This window comes from Cebidichthys violaceus, unplaced genomic scaffold (assembly GCF_023349555.1).
Source record: "Cebidichthys violaceus isolate CVI_PGR_0920_01 unplaced genomic scaffold, fCebVio1.0.p SCAF_15, whole genome shotgun sequence".
Taxonomy (NCBI): domain Eukaryota; kingdom Metazoa; phylum Chordata; class Actinopteri; order Perciformes; family Stichaeidae; genus Cebidichthys; species Cebidichthys violaceus.
The window spans coordinates 15,778,778-15,798,777 of NW_027176318.1; the positions used below are offsets into that span (position 1 = coordinate 15,778,778).

Genomic DNA, 20,000 nt, shown 5'->3' on the forward strand with positions numbered 1-20,000 from the left:
CTTGACTTCACATTAATCTTGAATAACACAAAAGAACGTCATCATAAATCCCAAGTCTGTCGGTAAAGATGTTCCCATTTCTGCAACCACAGACAAGTGCCTTTGGAAAATGACCCCCAAGCTCTTAATGTTGACATATCAATCAATTTGAGAGGATGTGTGTGAAAGAGAGAGAACCAATTATGAGGACAGCAGGCTCAAATATCATTTTTACGTATGACAACCGGTCTTTGCTCCTGCTACGCTGAAAGGACGACGCCTCTTCGTATTTATGAATCTATATAATTTTCAACCTCTGTGATTGATGATTGACACCTACCTATTACCCCAAGATACGTTCCCATGGTGGGACGATGCATGTCGACAGCTAGAGAGCAATTATGATACATTTGGCATTGGGAACCTCTGAAAGTCATTCGACACACGGTAATTATCTTGTGTGATCGCGTGCGTGTTTTCGTCTGCGTCTGTCCGAGGCTAATCTCTCACCATTGCTGCAGCAAACCGGATCTTTCCGTTGCGTGTCTCACGCCACGGAGACGGAGAGAGCAGGTCGCTGCTATTTCACCGCAGAGATCTCGCTGTGTTACTTCAAAAGAACCGTTGACCCCGGACCTCGTCGACGCTCCGGGTTCCCATTTAGAACCAGGTTTTTTTTGGGGTGGGGGGGGGCATCCCTAACGGCTGAACGCCCAATGTGAGTCGTTGTGGTGACTCGCATTCAAAACACGTTTTATTGCCTATGTTACATGGGTCCAATCCAGTCCATCGCATAACTGTCCGAGTTTAAAAGGGAGAAACGAGCTGAATCCGCCACTCATTATAGTGAAATCACGAGCTTTAGTGACGCAGATCTGGACCTGAAGCCACGCCGCCCTCTCATTGTATGTGGGTTGTCTTTTGAACTGTGACTTCGAGGGCACACGACTCGGAGGCAAACGGGGCCACCGGTCTGTTTGTGCTCCTGCCAGAGCAGATCAAACACAGGCAACCGTGCCTGACTGGTGCTCTAATGAGTGTACTTGAAAAGGGTCAACATCTTAGAGAAAATGAGCGAGCCAGACACAAAACACACACACACACACACCCTCATAACTTCAATTAGAAACTGATTAATTGCACATTTGTAGGAAGAGACAGACCACATCAAGTACTCCCAAACTCCCAACCCTAAAGGAGAGCATCTCTGCAGGCCTGAAAGGCACCAAACAAAGGCAAAAACAATCATCTACTAAGAAACTTTTTAACAGCCCAGCCAGCCCGTTCTCCCTTCTACCGCTTCACATACGGCAGCTTGGTCGGTGGCCCTACGAGTCAAACCGTGACGCTCTCCCTTGCTTTAGATCTGTCGGGAGTCAAGGAGGAAGTCAAGTGAGGAAACGCAGTATAACGGGCGATATGTCGTCTGATGCCGGTCAGTGCAGGCGTAGAAGAAAGAGCTCGTTTGTCTCACAGTCCAGGTAAAGAATAAAGGCTTCGCTTCAAGTAAGCACAAGCTGTTCAACATCCATTTTTTTATTGTGGATCCTCTGGTTCTGCGATTAAAGAACCACCAAAGCTGTGAAGTTTGCGCGGTGGTGGGGGGCGGATCGGGGGGTTGACGGATGAGCAGGACCCTCATGCAGGAGGCCGTTGTTCGTGTCCCGCGTGAAGCCAAGAGAACGGGACGTGAAAAGTGTTCTTTTGAGTGAAAGACCAGAGTGGTTTTAGAATCTCCTCACGATCTCCTCTTCATACTAAGTCTCACAATTATGCGGATTAAGTACAAAATTGCCGGCATACATACGAACATAGCGGGTATATACACAAATTAAAGTGAGTTAATTTGCATAAAGGTTTAGCTTCCAGCAGTGCGTGAGAACGTTGTGGTGTCTCATGTGTCGTACTGCATAGCTCCCGTGGGTTCAGCCTGGATCTCCTCGTTTACTCTCCAGCTCATGAACCAAACGTAAGCCTCTGGCTCATTCCCGGGTTTTTAAAAAAGCTCACTGTAGCTTGATTGCCTTGTATAAGTTCCAGCCATGTGATTGTTTTGTGTACAGCTAGCGTCACGCCGTCCCCCTGACTGGAATATACTGTGCACGATGTCTCACCGAGTCATTTTTGATGCCTTTTTCACCATTGAAGTCTATTGTTATTCAAGTCAAAGCTCTGCCGTACTCCGCGAAGAAGATAAATACAGCAATTTTTTTTTCTGTCACTTTTCTCCGGGCTACGCATGGGGGGATCGACACGTCGTGCACTTTCCTTGATCAAAGAACATAAACATCTCCCGCTAACAGGGAGAGTGATTTCAGTCACCATACGGGGAGGCCTCTCAGCGCTCTATGGATTAGCGCGCGTGCAGACGCAGCGTAGAAGAGGCACTTTTGTTGTCGAACGCAATTTAATTTGTCTTGAATGCATCTCTTCAAGAGCACATGTCAGCGTTGCACAGTTCACTTCTCTTGGCGAGGGTGTTTTTGTTCTTTAAATCAAATTAGTTTGACACATGGAAGGTGTTGTGGTGTTGGTGTGAGACCTGGTAGAAAGTTGCAGTGAAGAAGAAGAAGAAGAGCTTCAGCGTCAAAGACTTTCTGCTCCTCTGTAATCGCATTAGCGGCACGACGTTAACGGCGTACGTTTTAATTTGCCTCCGTTTGCTCCAGCGCCAACGCTGTCTGCGTGTAGGACACAAGCGCGGCGCTCTGAAATTTGATTTCACATGACGTGATTGGATTGAATCGACGGAAGGAAGTAATTGGACACTTCTATAAATATTAACGGAGAAAGAGAGAGAGGCGGGGGGGGGGGGGGGGGACGACTCATCCTTGAACTGGGCTGAAATCGATTGTGTCATACCGAGAGGAAAATGTGTTCTCCCCGAGGAGATGTAAAAGGAGTAAAGGACAGAGTGGAGGCAGGAGGTGCAAGAAGGATAAAGTATAAAAGAAGAAACACAAAACTAAATCGCTGAAAGGTGCAGAAACACACTCTGTGTATGAAGTAAGACTGCAGTAAGGTGACCTACATGGGCAGAAGACAACTCCTCACTCCTAGCTTCGGTTCCTTTTTCTCTTTTTGACATTTTTCGGGTCTTACGTCACTATTTTTATAGTGAGCATAAGACACAGATTGTGCACACTTTCCTTTTGAGTGCAATTGTGCGGACTTTGCTGGAGATGATGAATCGCATTCTGCAGCGCTCTCGTGTTATTAATACACACTTCTGATGTCAAACAGATGCAGGCAGTAAACAGGCGTATGTGTGAACTTGTATCTGATCTTTTAAGTCTTGTAGTGTTTGGATCCAGTCACAACAAGTCATGTGAAGTGTTTGGGTCTGTATTTATTTGACAGTGGTACATGCGTCCTGAGGAAGACGCTAGAGGTGAACGAGGTCAAACTTTGAACTGATATAAATCACCATAAAACTCCAGCTGATTAGTGACATCGAGACGAGTTTAAACATGCAAATGAAGCATTGTCTTATTTAGAGAAAACGGCCTTTATAGAGACATTTTGTAAAATTAAATACATTTAAAAAAAGAAAATACGTAGAAATATCAGCGTGAAACTTCCCCAGTTTTCTGAACAGTGTTTTAACAATGAGGTGTTATCTAATGGTGACCTTTGGTGAGTTTAGGAGAAATCTACAGATTTTGGCTGTTTTCTTTCCACTGGTCTGAAAGACAACGTTGACCTGTAGTGTGGTGGAGTTCTGAAGAGAAGTAACCTTCAGCTTGGTGTCATTGATTTAGAGTGAAGTATACTGCAGTGTGATTCCGATGCTTCCTTAGGATCCTCTTGACCCAATCGGTGGCAGTGATGAGCGTGGGCTGCCAATCATAATTAATCCACGAATCCTCGAGCTCATCGACGATGTCGACGCTCCGATGATGAACGACGTGGAAGTCGGATCGCGTGAGAAATCTCAGTCAAGCCTCCGTTTCCACTGGGTGTGATGCGAACGACTGGCGGTGATATTCGGAGGCTTCGGCGTTCACCAAATATGTTTCTGGGGAAATAGGCCTAAACACCAAGAAGAGCGTTCCAGCTGGAAAGGTCATATTTCCAGCATTCTTCCCGACAACACTGGGCTAATTTATACGTTGCATATTTCACGACGGGGATATAAGGGGTTGCAAAGGTTCTGGATCAAGGCTAGCAACTAAAATGTTGCTGTGCAACCATCACCAACATGCTCCATCATTATGAAAATGTAATTTCGTCAGGCGTGTATGGAGACCTGTGTTGTTGACAGGTCAAGGCTACAAATGGGTTGTAAGTGCAAGGTTGCTCCTATATGGACAATAGTAAATGTCACATGTGTTTGATCATCAGGCCTTGAATTAGATCCATCTTCACTTCCTGCTTATAGGACATGTACAAGGTGACAGACTAGAACATGTCTTTTGGACTACAATTGAGCAAAGACCGAATACCAGCAAACTCACTAGGGAAAAAATTATTTTGATCCATTTTGGGGTTAATCAGAATTTTTGGAGAGAAGATATAAATGGTAAAAATAAAAAAAGAAGCTTTTTTTTTTTTTTGCGATTTTCATGAAGAAATGATTACAAAGGAAAGCGAAATATGTACTTTTTCACCTGAACAACATTGGACTGTGTCTCTGTCTTTCTTCCCCTTCTGCTCTCCTGTAATCACAAGCCGGCACTTTGGCAGAGGTCAAAGTGCCGTGGTGGCGGTTGATGTGGGTAATGGTGTGGATAAATGGATACTGATGCTTTTCCCAACTCAGCCACTCACTCACGGTCAAATGAGTCCCCCTGACACACACTGAGAGCCAGAACCCAAGAAGAAGAGAGAGAAAGCAGAAGTAAACACAACTGACTTTCATCTCCCTCCGTCATTTTCTCTCGTTTTCAATGTGAATTAATAGTGGTTTCAAAGAATTGCTATTTTTTTTTTTACTTTCATTGAAGGATATTCAGTTCATACATGTCTCCGTTTTGCTCTTTTCCCCCTTTTCTATTCTTCCTTTGCTTTCCTGTCCAATCATAATTTTCTTGGCCTGACAGCAAGAAAACTCACTCAAATGGAAAAAAATGCTTTTCCCTTTGAACTCTTTGATGGAAAATGTCTTTGGTCATTCTCAGTTTGATGGTGGCAGTGCGCGAGATCATAGGATCCATACGCTAAGGAAGTGCTTTGCATATTTTGAGTGTTGAATTTTCCTCTTATTGATCTAAATGTTATGCATTTAATATGGAAATAAACATTCTTTTAAACACTCAAGGGGGGTTGCTTTTCCAACTGGTAGGTTAAATGGTCCAATAACTCATAGTAAAATGAGTTACACCTGAAATAAAAGTGTAAGGAAGTGGAGAGAGAGAGTCTTTAATAAGTATAACTGTAGCCTACAAAGGCGTGATTCTTGCAGGCCATATTTAATCTTTTAAATATCCCGGTTTACATCAATAAAGGTGTATCGCAACGCTACTAAAAATCAACAAAAAGTAACATCTAGTCAGAGTCAGTAGCCCGACTTTGATTTGTATCATGTCACAACTGTAACACAGCGACAAGTGTCGGGAGTCAGCTTGTAGCTTCATGTCACGAGCTTCCGGTGAAAATTACTTGGAATGTTGCTCATAGTGTGAACGCAGCGATACACTTTCATAGCTTCTTAATGTAAGATGGTTAGACATTCTCGCGAGCTTCCACTTCCAAGATAGTTAGCCTAGCTTGCTAGCTTCCACTGCCAAGATAGTTAGCCTAGCTTGCTAGCTTCCACTGCCAAGGCAGTTAGCCTAGCTTGCTAGCTTCCACTGCCAAGATAGTTAGCCTAGCTTGCTAGCTTCCACTTCCAAGATAGTTAGCCTAGCTTGCTAGCTTCCACTGCCAAGATAGTTAGCCTAGCTTGCTAGCTTCCACTGCCAAGATAGTTAGCCTAGCTTGCTAGCTTCCACTTCCAAGGTAGTTAGCCTAGCTTGCTAGCTTCCACTGCCAAGATAGTTAGCCTAGCTTGCTAGCTTCCACTGCCAAGGCAGTTAGCCTAGCTTGCTAGCTTCCACTTCCAAGATAGTTAGCCTAGCTTGCTAGCTTCCACTTCCAAGGCAGTTAGCCTAGCTTGCTAGCTTCCACTTCCAAGATAGTTAGCCTAGCTTGCTAGCTTCCACTTCCAAGATAGTTTGCCTAGCTTGCTAGCTTCCACTTCCAAGATAGTTAGCCTAGCTTGCTAGCTTCCACTGCCAAGGCAGTTAGCCTAGCTTGCTAGCTTCCACTTCCAAGATAGTTAGCCTAGCTTGCTAGCTTCTACTTCCAAGATAGTTAGCCTAGCTTGCTAGCTTCCACTTCCAAGGCACTTAGCCTAGCTTGTGAGCTTCTACTTCCAAGATAGTTAGCTTAGCTTGCTAGCTTCCATTTTACTGGTCAAATACAAATTTAAACAAACGGTCAGCCCAAATATTGAATGTTATGTAACCAACACTATGTGGGCTTGTTGGAGGGGGAAAACGTCTTGTGTCAGTGTTTGTAGGCAATACAAGACTGTGCTTTTGTCATTAGCAAACCACAGACATTGACAGCTTGTCTTGTAGCTTTTCAAGGCCAGCCCTTAGATGTTAGTCAACCGCAGCCATAGAAAACGCCCACCCAGAGGCCTGAAGCTTTGACACTGTTTCCACAATTATATCCAAAAATAGCTTTATTTTTTCGTTTGAAAGAGATTAAAGGGGAGACTCGGAGAAGCTCGGAGAAGCTTGGGGAATTTAGATTTCTATCTGAGTTTAAATTACTTATTTTTTTAAGGCTGGGAAATGATAAAAAAGCTGACATGTTACAGAAGTCCTTGGTGGCAAATGTGTTTACATGCACTACATTAATATGTAGTATTGTATATGTACAGTAAGTATTACTGTAAAAACTCAGATCCATCTTATCTTTGAGTTTTTTGACGTTTTCTTATAAACCAGTTCACTGCAGAAAGCTGGGAATAACCAACCCACTTAAGTGCATGCAAACACACCACTGTATTGATCTGAATCTATGCTGTCACAATGCAGCAAATACACCAAAGCAAAACCTACCGGCAGTGAACCGGATTCTGATTGTCAAAGACGTCATTATTTCTGAGGCTGCACAACGTACTGGAACCGGTCGACAACCACATTAACTGAACACATGCAGCTTCAGCGTTAATGAAGAAGAGAAGAGCAAAAGTAGAAGTTGGATATTGTCGTGTTTTCTTCATCTAATTGATCAAAGCAACCTTTTCCCACCTTGAGGGAGGATGTATGGTAAATCCCTCCTTGCTGGCCAACACTTGCCACTCATCTTGATGAGCTAACATGAGATTACATCTCGCCTGAGGGCGGTGTGAGCAGCATCCACGAAGAGACACGAACAGGAGGAGCAGATGGTGAAAAACTACAACATCTGCAGCACAACGTTAATTGGGTCTCGTCTCTGGCATATATTTACGTGCGATTGTTCCCTCCTGCTGTCTGCCGTCCTGTAACAACAACCCGACGCGCTGTTCTCCATCAACGCACACGTCGTATACATCCCGAAGCACCGGGAACATCAAAGAAACGATTTGTTTTATAATAAAGCCTACTTGTATATTATTAATGTGAAACATTTGCATATCAAAGCTTAGATTTTGAAATAATTAATGCTACAGTGAATGCACATTGTGTGTCTCCTACACACACACTTGAACACGTATTCATGCCATAGGGCTTGCCATGAAAACAATATGGCTGCCAAATTACTCTCGGTAGCCGTAGAAACAAATACCTGTTTCCATGGCCACCGCTGCCTTCTCACTATGCCACGTAATGCACAGATGGAAAACTGAGATGACGACAAGCTTTTTACAATAAATCCTCCCGAGGCCGGCCTTACACGTTTTCCACGTCGACCTTTTTTTTTCCATTCTCCTTCTGCGATCCCGCAGTAAGGTTGTTTTTCCGCTCCTGCTTTTTCCGGCCTCGCTTCGTCTCGCACACCTCGATAGCTCGACTCGTACTGTTAATGAACGTTATTGACAATGTTGTCCACGAATGCAGGAAAACGCAATACATCAATATTCCGCCCATATATCTACCCTCATCTTAGTTGCGGGGTTGCTAACCCGTTTCATAACCTTCAGCCATAAAAACTGCTTTGATGTGTTCCTCCACATGTTGAGCTGATATTTGAGTGATTCAGGCGATCAAATTTAATGAATTCACATCACTTCATGTCTCCACTTGACCTAGAAATACCAGTGATGAGCCTCCTGTGGCTGCACCCACATTTCGTTTTTAATCTCCATCTGGTTTCATTTATTTCTCTGCACTTAGTGGCACTGAAAACTGAAACAACTCTATTCCTGGTTTTAACCAGCTGTTGCCATGAATCAATTTTAATGTGTTTTGTTGATATACACACGTTTACTGTGTATAATACTGACGCAAATTGACTAAGAAGGTGGGCAAGTCTGGTTAACTAAAAACCTACCCATTGATTGTCCCCATAAGTATGAACACATTCCTGGGATTAAAGGAGGTTTCGTTTTGTTGAGTCACGATGTCACCCATTGGTTTGTGGATAATGGTTTTGAAGCCGAGAGTTCAGCATTTTGGCCGTCGCCATCTTGGTTTTGTGCCACCAGAAGTCACATGAGAAGGTGGAGAAAACCGTACAACCGATATGCTGCACTTTTAGGCAACCCCAACATGTTGCAATTAACTTTCAAGAACTGAAAACACACGGTGAAAGGGTTGAAGTTGTGAGACAAAAGCGCGGATAACTCCTAGACTGGATAGTACTGTGGTAGCGACCTGTCAATCACCGTGTAGCCCCGCCCCTAAAGCGTCCCCTGCAGCTTGATTTCAGCTCAGCGTAGCTTCAGTGTAGCGCCAAGGAGGTGGCAGCTTACCGTAACATATTGTTGTACTTCAAAATGTTTTCCTGAAGTCTGCATTGCGTGTGTGTGTGTGTGTGTGTGTGTGTGTGTGTGTATGTGTGTGTGTGTGTGTGTGTGTGTGTGTGTCCACATATCCACATCAATGTATTTGTGAATCCAGGGGATGGTTTATCGTGTGTAAAGAAGTCCGGTTTAGAGGTGAAACCGGGCTGGTTGTGTTGGGACTCCTTTGATTCTGACTTACAAGAAATCTTTGATGATTTTCTTTGAATGTCAACAAACCTCACGCTGATGAGTTTCCACATCACACTGACGCACGCACACACACACACACACACACACACACACACACACACACACACACACACACACACACACACACACACACACACACACACACACATAAAAGCCTTTTACAAACAGAACTATATACAAAGAAGTGATTGTTGAACATGACTCGCTACATGACTCTGGTTGCTGTGGGGCTTTGATTGATGCTCTCTGCCCTATGATGACTTAACTAGCGTAATAATTTGATTATCCTGATAAAGGACACAGCTTGCATAGCTTCTTTTTTTTCTTCCTCAATTGGTGAAAAGAAAACGTCCTAAAAGTTAGAACATTGGATTGCTTTACTACGGCAACCGTGCTGAAATACATTGAACGTCTTAGCAGAATATCTACAGTAAACAATAACTGAAAGGTCACAAAGGTCAAACGTCGACCTCCCCGTTGTTGGTGCTGTTTAGCTCAGTATGATGACGTAGCCTAAAGGAGGTTCTTAAAGGAACAGCGTGTCATTTAGGGGGATCCATTGGCAGAATGTATGATTAGTCAGATGTGATCATAACGGTGATGACAAAGTTCAAATGTGAACTGATGAACTTCTTAAAATGTCACATTGAAACAGCTGTTGTGATGGTAGTGGTGCACTGTTTGAACACTGCACCCTTTTTCTCATTCGCAAGAAGTCAGAAGAAAGAACTCTGCTAGACCTTGACGCTGAGCTGTGATTCTTACAACTTTACCCAGCAGGCAAAGGGAGGGGGGGGGGGGGGGGGGGGGTAAAGTGGGCAATTGTGTCTGTCTGCAGGATCGAAGGCCCACTGTGAGCAGAAACATCTCCACACGCTAAGAGGACATCCAGCCGAGGACCCAGAGAAGCCTCTTTGTTCTGCTGGGCTAAGACCCTCGTACTCCAGATCTCTCCCTCTGATACATATCTGATACGCATTAATTATTCAATCTGCTACAAGCAATAACGCTGCATAATATTCAGGTATGTTTTTCTTTGGTGACTAATAACCTGGAAAATAAGACTCGCTGTGTTTCCGTCGCCTTGTTTATCTTTAATTAAAATACTGTATGAGCACCAGAACAACTAGTGAGGCATTAATATGTACATTCATTAAGAAGCCATGTTGAATGGAAGACAGTTGGGTTTGCTGTTTGCACCAAATAAACACTGCGCCCTTTTCTCATTAAGTCAGAAGAAAGGTGTCTTCTAGTCTGGACACAACTTCTACGACGTCTCCACAGCAGCTGTAATCAGACAAACCAAACACATGACGAAAAGGAGTGAGATGAACTGGCCTGTGAATATGGATCGTGACACGTGACCCCCGTGATTGTGAAGAGCGTGAAAACAAAGTTGTAAAGAACAAATTATTTTCATAGAATTCAGCCTGTGATATCGTATGACCCCCAATTGCACAGCTGTATGTATAATGCATTGGTAAAAATGACACGTTCTTAATCAAAGGGATATTAGTCCCTGGAGAGACAAAGGTACCGGCAATTGTGTCCCGTACTTAAGCTTTTATGAACACTGCTACATCTTTTATGAAGCAAATTTCATTAAATGAACTTCTATTGTTAATAATTAATTTCTCACTAGAGGTGTAAAAGGGAACATGTGTTTGTGTGTGTGTGTGTGTGTGTGTGTGTGTGTGTGTTATAAGTACATGTGTTTCAGTACATTACCTGCATAATAACTCCGACCGCTCCCACCAGAATATCGGCATAATAGGTACTTTATTTAAATTGTTAAAGGACTTACGTCGATGCTTTCCTGACGGCCCACGAGCGCATGACGCAGCGTGGTATATTTAGACGTGATTTATCGTTGCCACACGCGGATATTGTAGAAAGAAGCAGCAGCGTGCAAGAAGAGCAACACTGCATCGTCATCGTTCACGTCCGGCGACTGGGTTTGAATCGTGTCTGTTTTCTCCAGCAGCTGGAGCTGAAACAATGAGTCGATTAGCTCCAAAGCAGGACGCAGTAAAAACAAGCAGTGAGGGTTCTAAATATGATATTCAGAGCATTGATATAGCAGCAAACGACTGTTGTGAAGATATAGTGGATCAACGTCTACCTGAGCGGGAGGTGAAGTCGTTCTTTTTCTGACTCTCATTTTATTTTCAGGAGTAATTCACAGTGAAACATGAATGTAGTCAAACACAAAACTACTAAAGATCCATAAGGACCAGTGGATGAGATTTGAAATAAGCCAAAAGCTCAGAAACTACGTTTAATAAATCAAAGAGGATTACTTCACGGAACATTATATAAAATGTAATTCACAGAGAGGGCAGAGGTCCCTGTGAGCCTCCTAAAGGCTGGAGGACGTCAGATGTAAAGGTGCTCCTGAAGAGCAGCGCTGTGTTTCAAACACGTCAGTTCAGCGAGCCGGACTTGTGTTTGTGGTTGTCTGAAATTTGTTTATGAGTAGATGTTTTTTGACACTCAAATACACAAATCAATCCATCAATCAATGCACACGAGCAGGGATTGAGCAAATACCTTTGATGCATTACTAACTACATTTATATTATTATAATTACATTTCTTGACCCCTTACATCAAGCCCTAACCCTATAAGCCGATAAATCCCTCTGACGCCGGAGAATATATTTCACATATCAATTGTCTTGATCTACTAGGTTTGAAATAAGGATTGGCCTACATACTATTTCAAATGAGCTCATGAAGCAATCAGTCCCTCTGTGACAGGCTGATCATTCACCTCATAGATGATCTCCTGTTGACAGGAGGAAATCTGATTTATTATAAGTAGATGCATGTACAGAGGTACAGCAGCAGTGATCGATCATGAAGGTCTACACTGCTGGCACACATCCCTCCACTAAGTTTCCCTTCATTATCAGTGATTCATCCGCCGAATTCTGTTATACAATGACAGTCTGAGAACATCACACACGTGCATGCTCACACACACACACGCGCGCGCGCGCACCACCTCGCTGCCTCGTGTTGAGGGGGTTTCGTCCCCCAGTGCGTTAAAAGGTGCTTTGAGTGATAAAAGCTCAGGCGCACTTAGCGCTCCAGCGGTCGCAGCGCAGGAAAGGGAGCGCTCCTCTGTGGACCCGGGGCGCTCGGCGGAGGGGCGGATCTAACGTGACCCCGGCATCTGCTGTCTGAAGCCTCACTCAATCGCCAAGGAAGCTGTTTTGGACTTGACAGCCCACCGTTTATGAGCTCCTTCTTTGTGAAAAGCTGCCACATGCGCGCACGGTGCAACAGAGGAACCCCTCCTGCGCCTTCGCCTCTCCAGATGGGTTAGCGGAGTTCCACAGCACCGAGACCGGATGGTTCCGTCCTGTGGTGCAAACTTCGGGCTGGTGCAAACTTCGCGGCTCAGCCCGGTATGATCGTTTGTAACGTGAGCCTGAGCTGTGCGCGCTGTCCCGGGGAAGGAGCCGGTGGCACCGCGGCGACCGCGACGGACGCGTACGAGGAGGCGTCCGGTTCTCTCCCTCCTCAGTCCCTGAGCCCGAAGGGGCACCTGGTGGTGGCGGTGTGCCTCGGCTTCATCGGCACCTTTGGGTTCCTCAGTAACTTCCTGGTGCTCACGCTGTTCTGCCGGTACCGGGCTCTGCGCACGCCCATGAACCTCCTGCTGGTGAGCATCTCGGCGAGCGACCTGCTGGTCAGCATGCTGGGCACCCCGTTCAGCTTCGCGGCCAGCACCCAGGGGCGGTGGTTGATCGGACGCGCTGGGTGCGTCTGGTACGGGTTCGTCAACGCATGTTTGGGTAAGTGTTCAGCGTCTCTGTCAAGGAAACACACTCACGCTGCTTCTTCACGACTTAAATCAGCACATCTCGTGTTCCTGTGTTGTGTATTTGTGGACCCTGCCTTCTCTTCTCAAACATGAACTGTAAATGTTGCTAAAAGTGTGACAAGCAGCTGGTCCCCCTAATGTCTTTCTTTTTCAATTTCACCGTTCTGCACACCATGCAGTTTTTATCCAACACGATTCAGAGGAAGCATGTTATCAGTTCTTCTCCATTAAACATGCACATTCATGATTGTAAGGCTAAGCAGCAGCAGCAGCAGCACGTTGCCTTATGATTTAAATAGGTTGCTGTAGTTTCTCTGACATATGTTGCTGCAGCAGGAGCATGAAGAACAGTCGGTGCCTGCAGCAGCAGTACGATGAGCAGTGTCATTAAAATCCTCTTAACCAATTTATTTCAATTACAGTCCTATTAAGATGTGACGGTAATGCGCTGTTCACTGCTGATTATGTATGTTAATGAAACATAACTTCCCGCAGACCTACATAATATGATACCGTCATAATTCAAACTTGGTCACGGAGCTACATTCACTGTTTTTAGGGAAGAGGACAGATGCAGAACAGATGGACACAAAAAAAAAAAGAAAATCACAAAAATGGTTCTCATCTCGATCCTCAGGGGTTGTGTTTGATTCTAAAACATGTGCAGACGATGATTGTTGACAGAGCTCTTTACCAGTGCTGGGAATCAAACCTGCGACCTCTCAGTTTCAGGACAGTCGCCCTACTTACTGCCACGTCTTGATTAATGTTCAATAGGATCCTCGTTTTCTAGCCATCGGAGCGAAGACAACCAGAAGAGAGACGGTCCTGCTGTGTTTGTCAGCGTTTTCATGCTCTCACTTCATAGACGAGCTCCTCTTCTCCTTTACTCACCTCCTCCTCATCTCTCGCGGTTACTTTTACTGCTCTCTTGGTATTGTTGCTCTTAAATGTTCCTATTTTCTCTTGGGGGTGCAGTGAGGTGCAGTAAGGTGCAGTAAGGTGTCGTTGTGTCCTCTCTGAAGTCTGGACATAAAGCAAGGTGTTGTTGCTCTTAAAATCGGTTGTTTCCCTGTGGAGTCTGGACGCACAGTGAGGCGTTGTCGCTCTTAAAGAAGTCATCCTTAGCTGTGGAGTCTGGACTCAGAGTCCAGGTCAGAACATGGTCTGAGGAGAGACGGTCTTCTCTCTCTTTACCGTCAAATGAAATGATTCAGACTCGGATCCTTCTGGACTGGGCTGATCATCGGCTCTCTGGAGTGGAGAGACGGGAAACCCTAGCATCAAATATGTGTGATCAAATTGTGGGGAAAAAAAAACAGACAAAATGTCGCTCATTTTAAAAATAACCTAATAATAATAAAATAAGTTAATTCACGTTGTACTCTGGCAGATGGAACGACTGTACAAGGTGTAGTTGTAAGTCAAGAAGAAATAAGAAAAATAACAAGTATCATCAGGAAATGTCCTTTAGTGGAAGAGACTAGAACAGAAAGTTCAGTTTGAACCTTTCACCACTCTGAATTGTGTTGTTTTGAACTGAAACGCCTGAGGAGGAGCTTTAGCTTCGACTGCCTCTTCAGAGAGTTTAGCCACAGGTTCTCTGTGAGCATGAAGTGGCTCAGGGGGCAGAGCGGTACGCCACTATCTGCCGGTTCCTCCCTCTGCTCCTCCAGTCAACGTGTCGAATGTCCTTTGGCAACATGCTGAACCCCGATTGCTCCCGATGGTTGTGCCATCTGTGAGTGTGTGTGTGTGAGTGAGTGTGTGAGTGTGTGTGAGTGTGTGTGTGTGTTTATGAGCATTTAGATTGCATCCTGATGAGCAGGTGGCCCCTGCATGGCATCCTCTGCATACATTCAGGGAATGAATTGGTGAATGTTAGACATGTATAGCAAAGCACTTAGGTGGTTAGTGGTCTGGGGAGACCAGTAGAGGCGCTTTATGAATGCAAGTGCCTCAGTAAGTGACTTCCTAGAGTTCCTTTTGATGTAATATCCGTTGTGTTACCTATTCAGGGTCTGTGCAGAGTTCACCAGTTCACCGGTCCAATTCAATACGCGTTTCAGAAAAGAACAGTATGGGAAGAGGCTGCTAGGAGTTGTGGTCGCAAAAGGTCGACGTTGCAATCCAAGAACTCACTGGAAGGAGTCCTCTGGGTATTGGTTGGCACAGGGGGTTTCCAGAAACCGGTTGGCCAGCAGCTGGGCTGGTTGTCAAAGCAAAACCCCCCAAAAAAGACTATGTAGAAGGACTTCCAATTGGCCTCATGGATGTTCTGGCAAATTGTTAAACAACAGGCTTTGGTTCAGGCTGTGTTCAGCAGGGGAGGAGAGCTGTGGACGGTCGATGAGCTTCGCCCCGAGATGCTGAAGGCTCTGGACATTGGTGGTCTTCTTCGGGGTACCGGAGAATGTGCTCCAATTATCGGGGGGATCACACTGCTCAGCCTCCCCGGGAATGTTCATTATAAGGAGGCTCCAACCGATTGCTGAACCTCAGATCCAGGAGGAGCATTGCAGACTCGTTCTAGCTGTGGAACGGTGAAAAAAATGGTGGATTGCACCCTCCGGGGGTTGGGAGCGAGTAAAACCAGAAATAGATCTACTCAGGTTGGCAGGATGGATAGATGGATAGATGGATGGATACTTTATTCATCCCCAGGGGGAAGTTTGTTTGTAGATGTAAATACAGAGCTGGGACTTCTCCTTTCACACCCTGCATGTGCTGCGATTACCCAGACAACATTGCAGCTACCGTACTGAGCGGTACAGGGTCTGCGAGGAGGCTTGTAATCAACCCTCATCAGCTCACTTTCTTCTCCATGTGATCACAGATGATGCGTCTGTCTCTCCTGCTCTCTCTCTCTCTCTCTCTCTCTCTGTGTAAGATGTGTGTCTTTTGGGCGTTCGTGAAATGAAGCAGGGAGCATTCACTGCCTGTAAGTGTGTTAGAAACACGAGACACAGCTCCCCTCACAACGTATGCCTTACTTTAGAAGTAAGGAGCTTCTCAGCTGTGAAAACTGATTTATTCAGACATGAAGAGGACACTCGGTGTCAGCTTCAGTCACACTTGCAGTGACATTATCTTGAATTCAAGGATGCGATGCTTCGTGTCGAGCTGAAACGGTTACATTGATCTGTACATTGACTTCCCTCTATACTCCAATGTTACTCAAATCGAAGATGGCAGAATTTCCCCCCAAAACGCAAAGACGTCACTGCTTCAGGGCACTCGATACTTTCCCTTTTGTTGTGGAAAAAGTGATAAAATTAATTAGAAACCTGAAAGATCATCTTTCTCCAGCACTAATCTAACTAGGGAAATCAGGTTTCACCAATCGCCTCCAATTATATGCATGAGTTTTAAGATATCAGATTACTGCTAATTGACCAGATTAATCCTGTTTCGTGCAGCCAGTGCGTGCAAAACGCTCTCTTTGTGTGCTGCAGGTTTTGCCGAGTGTGCAGGAACATTTGGTGAGAAAAGGTCTGAATTGGCACAAATGTTAAAGAAAGACGGAGACAGAGGTGAGGGAGAGAGTAACACAGGGGGGGTAAAGGGGTAATACGAGAGAGAGAGAGAGAGAGAGAGAGAGAGAGAGAGAGAGAGAGAGAGAGAGAGAGAGAGAGGGGGAGTTAAGTGGGAGACAATGAAAGATGATTAGCTCCCGTGCTGACTCAGGCGTAGGACATCGGGTCATTCATTTACCATAAATCTATTCTGCGCCACTCTGGAGCAGCGTGAAGAAGAATCAGGCCTCAGGTGAAAAACCTATTAGCGGGCGTGGTGGGGAATCATAGCGGGCCATGTTTTCAATCAAAGCCAACGTTAGGGACTAATACGGCGGCCCCCGAATCCCCCACCGGGCGCAGCGGAGAGAGGGACTGTGCAATCATTACAGGAAATGAACGGAAAAATGGTCGCCGCTAAGAGAAGCCGCGCTGTAGCTGAGGCAGCAGAGGCCGTTCATATCAATGTAATCCACCAAAACGGGGGGGCTGTGGAAAGGCAGCGGGTGTCACAACAGCAGGTTATTGATAAAGTTTGCCGTGAAATAATTTGGTGCTGTGCGGGCGGCATGCAGTCTCGGGTTCCCGGGTTTAAACAACGTGACGACCAGCTGGTGAACACAGCGGAGCATTTAGCACCTGAAGACACACGGTGGTTCCCTCGTTTGACGTTGGTGGAGACCAGGATGAATGCTAATAGTTCCTCTGTATCTGCTGGATGTGCAATAGAAGACATGATATGATGACAATATTCCCGATGCTTGATGTTCAGCTTGATCTGCTCCCACCCAAGGGTCCAAAAATAATGCCTCTCCAGGTTTACCCACACACACACACACACACACACACACACCTACACACGAGGGGGGGGGCTGTTTTTTACCCGTCTTGTGGGGACATACATCTGTTTACAAAGTGACATTGTGGGGACTCGCCTTCCTTCTGGGGACAAAGTCACCATAGTGTGAATCATTACAGTTTAAGGTGAAGACTTGGTTTAAAGTCAGGGTAAGGTTAGGTTTAGGCTGGTAGCGGTTATGGTTAGGGTTCAGATAAGTCTCCAGGAAATGAATGTGAGTCAATGTAATGTCCCCAAAAAGTCATGAAAATACAATTGTGTGTGTGTGTGTGTGTGTGTGTGTGTGTGTCAATAGCCCACGAATAGAGGTGCAGTGATTATTATCTGTCCCTGGAGACTCGTTGTAATGAGCAAATGTGTGCTGATTAGCTCTGATTTAAGACTCAGTCAGTTCATCAACAGTGTACAATGTGTACAATGTGTACAATGTGTACAATGTGTACAATGTTTGTGTGCATGTTTGTTTCAGTGTGAACTTACTGTATAACCATTGAGGATGTAATTAGCGAGAGAGACACTTAGCTCAGCTGTTTGAGTCAGTATCAGATCGTCGTGTTACTTTATTTCGCTGCACACCTGCTGACCTCTTTACCGATGCGTACCGTCCCTCAGGCATCGTCTCCCTGATCTCCCTGGCCGTCCTGTCCTACGAGCGTTACTGCACCATGATGAAGCCCACCATGGCCGACGGCAGAGACTTCCGCCCGGCGCTGGGAGGGATCACCTTCTCCTGGCTCTACTCCGTGGCCTGGACCGTACCTCCGCTGCTGGGCTGGAGCAAATACGGGCCCGAGGGTCCGGGCACCACCTGCTCGGTGGACTGGAGGACCCAGACGCCAAACAACATCTCCTACATCGTCTGCCTGTTCACCTTCTGCCTGGTGCTGCCGTTCGTCGTCATCCTCTACTCCTACGGCAAGCTGCTGCAAGCCGTCAGACAGGTGATTCTGCAAATGTGAACGAGGGAGTTTGTTCCAAATGATCAAAGCGTAACGCCCCGGTATGGTGTCTACGAGCCGGTAAAAGCACTTCATGGTGGACCGTAGCTGATCCACTATGTCAAAAGGCCTCCAGCCAGTCTCAGCCAGTCTCAACGTCCAATCAGGAGCGAAATCAAACCATCTATAATCAGATCTTAACTCTCTCCAGTCAGGGGTTTGACCTCTTGACAGAGTTGCCTTAATAAAGCCGCCAACAAATGTTTATTCTTTGGTTGACTGCTGACGCCGTGAGATCTATATCTATATCTATATCAGTGTCTTACGCCTGTCTGCCGAATGTAATTTAAACCCGTGGAGCAAGACAAGAGTCCGATTCAGTGTCTGGATGACAACCGTAGTTTGGACACCGATATCGCTGCTGAAGCGGTTAAGTGTCACGTAACCCTGGAAAAGCGCCCTGTGCTTCCGAAAGCGCTCATTTTAAAATCTTTAAACGCCGGTGGTGTAGGGCGAACGTTTAGGAGAAACACTTCCAACGTGCATGTTTTGTGTGTGAGCACTAATAATATCTCTTTCTATGTCTCCGTAGCAGACTAACACATTCATCAAAGCACTAAAGCAGAAGAGGACACAGCAAGGTGACGTTACTAAAAGAGCAGCCATCAAATATAGTGCGCTGTGAAAGTTGACACAGGACTACAGCTCGCCCAGAAATGAAAAAAAAACTATGAATGAGAGACATGCTGCATATTCTAGGCTCGTGGTGTGACAACGTGGTGTATGTATAGTGATGAAACGTGCTAAAGTAAGTGCATCGGTCTTTCTTTCGACCGAGCGATCACATCGCTAAAGCTTCAAAAAAAGATGAACTCTGAGCTGCGAGTCGTCCGTTAAAAAGAGGAATCGCACGCTCGGTTTTTGACCTTTTGATTCCGTTTTTTAATAGAAATTAAGTTCAATATTCGTAGGCCAGAAACGAACTGTAACCCTACTTACAGATATGTTAATGCTAACACGTTTTCCTGCCCCAGCATCTTTCCTGCTCGTTAAGCTTCCGTGTGACTTTAAATCCACGTGTTGCTGCCGGATGTCTCTTAAAGACTTGGAGCTTCTCCACCGACACCGTGACGGGATCTGCGAGGCGTTAAAACAAAGCCGAGTGATCTGGAAGGTCAGAGGAACGTCAGAAGGCTGAGGTTCTGTCTTCAGGCCGCTGCCGATGACAAGATTGCGGACGACCGTCGCGGGTAAATTTAGAGGCCGCAGACCTTCACACCCGTCGTCAGCTAATCACGAGAGACAAAAACTGTGAATGTTTCCTCAGTGTCTACCAGGGCTGCAGGGACAGCAGACACCGAGGTCATGCTTGTGTCTCCTGGTGTTGGGCTCAGTGATCTGAGGAGAAGTTTACAGTCTACAGCTTCACATAGATGATAGGCAGTGGGGGTTTTTTTAAAAGCCGATCGGGATGTTTTTTTTTAATTATTTTTTATTACACTATATTTATCCTGTTGAGGGGGAAATTTTTCTCTGCCCATCCCTGTACCAGGGAGCAGTGGGCTGCCCATGACAGGCGCCCGAGGAGCCACTAGGGGGACAGTGTCTTGCTCAGGGACACTTCGACTCGGCTCATGTCCCAGGCCAAGGATCGAACTGCCGACCCTCCGGTTCCCAGACAACCCTCTTAGCCTAGTGAGCTAGTCGCCCCCCAGGATGTGGTAAATGGAAGCATTTGACCGTC

The 20,000-nt window shown here is 45.7% G+C and overlaps 2 protein-coding genes across 2 annotated transcripts in view; one reads left to right on the plus strand and one right to left on the minus strand.

Annotated features, from left to right (window-relative positions):
* sh3kbp1 (SH3-domain kinase binding protein 1) overlaps window positions 1-20,000 on the minus strand; it is a 75,304-nt gene that overhangs the window by 52,192 nt on the left and 3,112 nt on the right. The window lies entirely within an intron of this gene.
* Window positions 12,290-20,000, plus strand: part of tmtopsb (teleost multiple tissue opsin b) — a 16,526-nt gene continuing 8,815 nt past the window's right edge. The window contains exons 1-2 of the mRNA XM_068710258.1: window positions 12,290-12,915; window positions 17,931-18,259. Coding sequence (XP_068566359.1) covers window positions 12,528-12,915; window positions 17,931-18,259 — 717 coding nt within the window. The 5' untranslated portion in view covers window positions 12,290-12,527. The remainder of the gene's footprint in view (window positions 12,916-17,930; window positions 18,260-20,000) is intronic.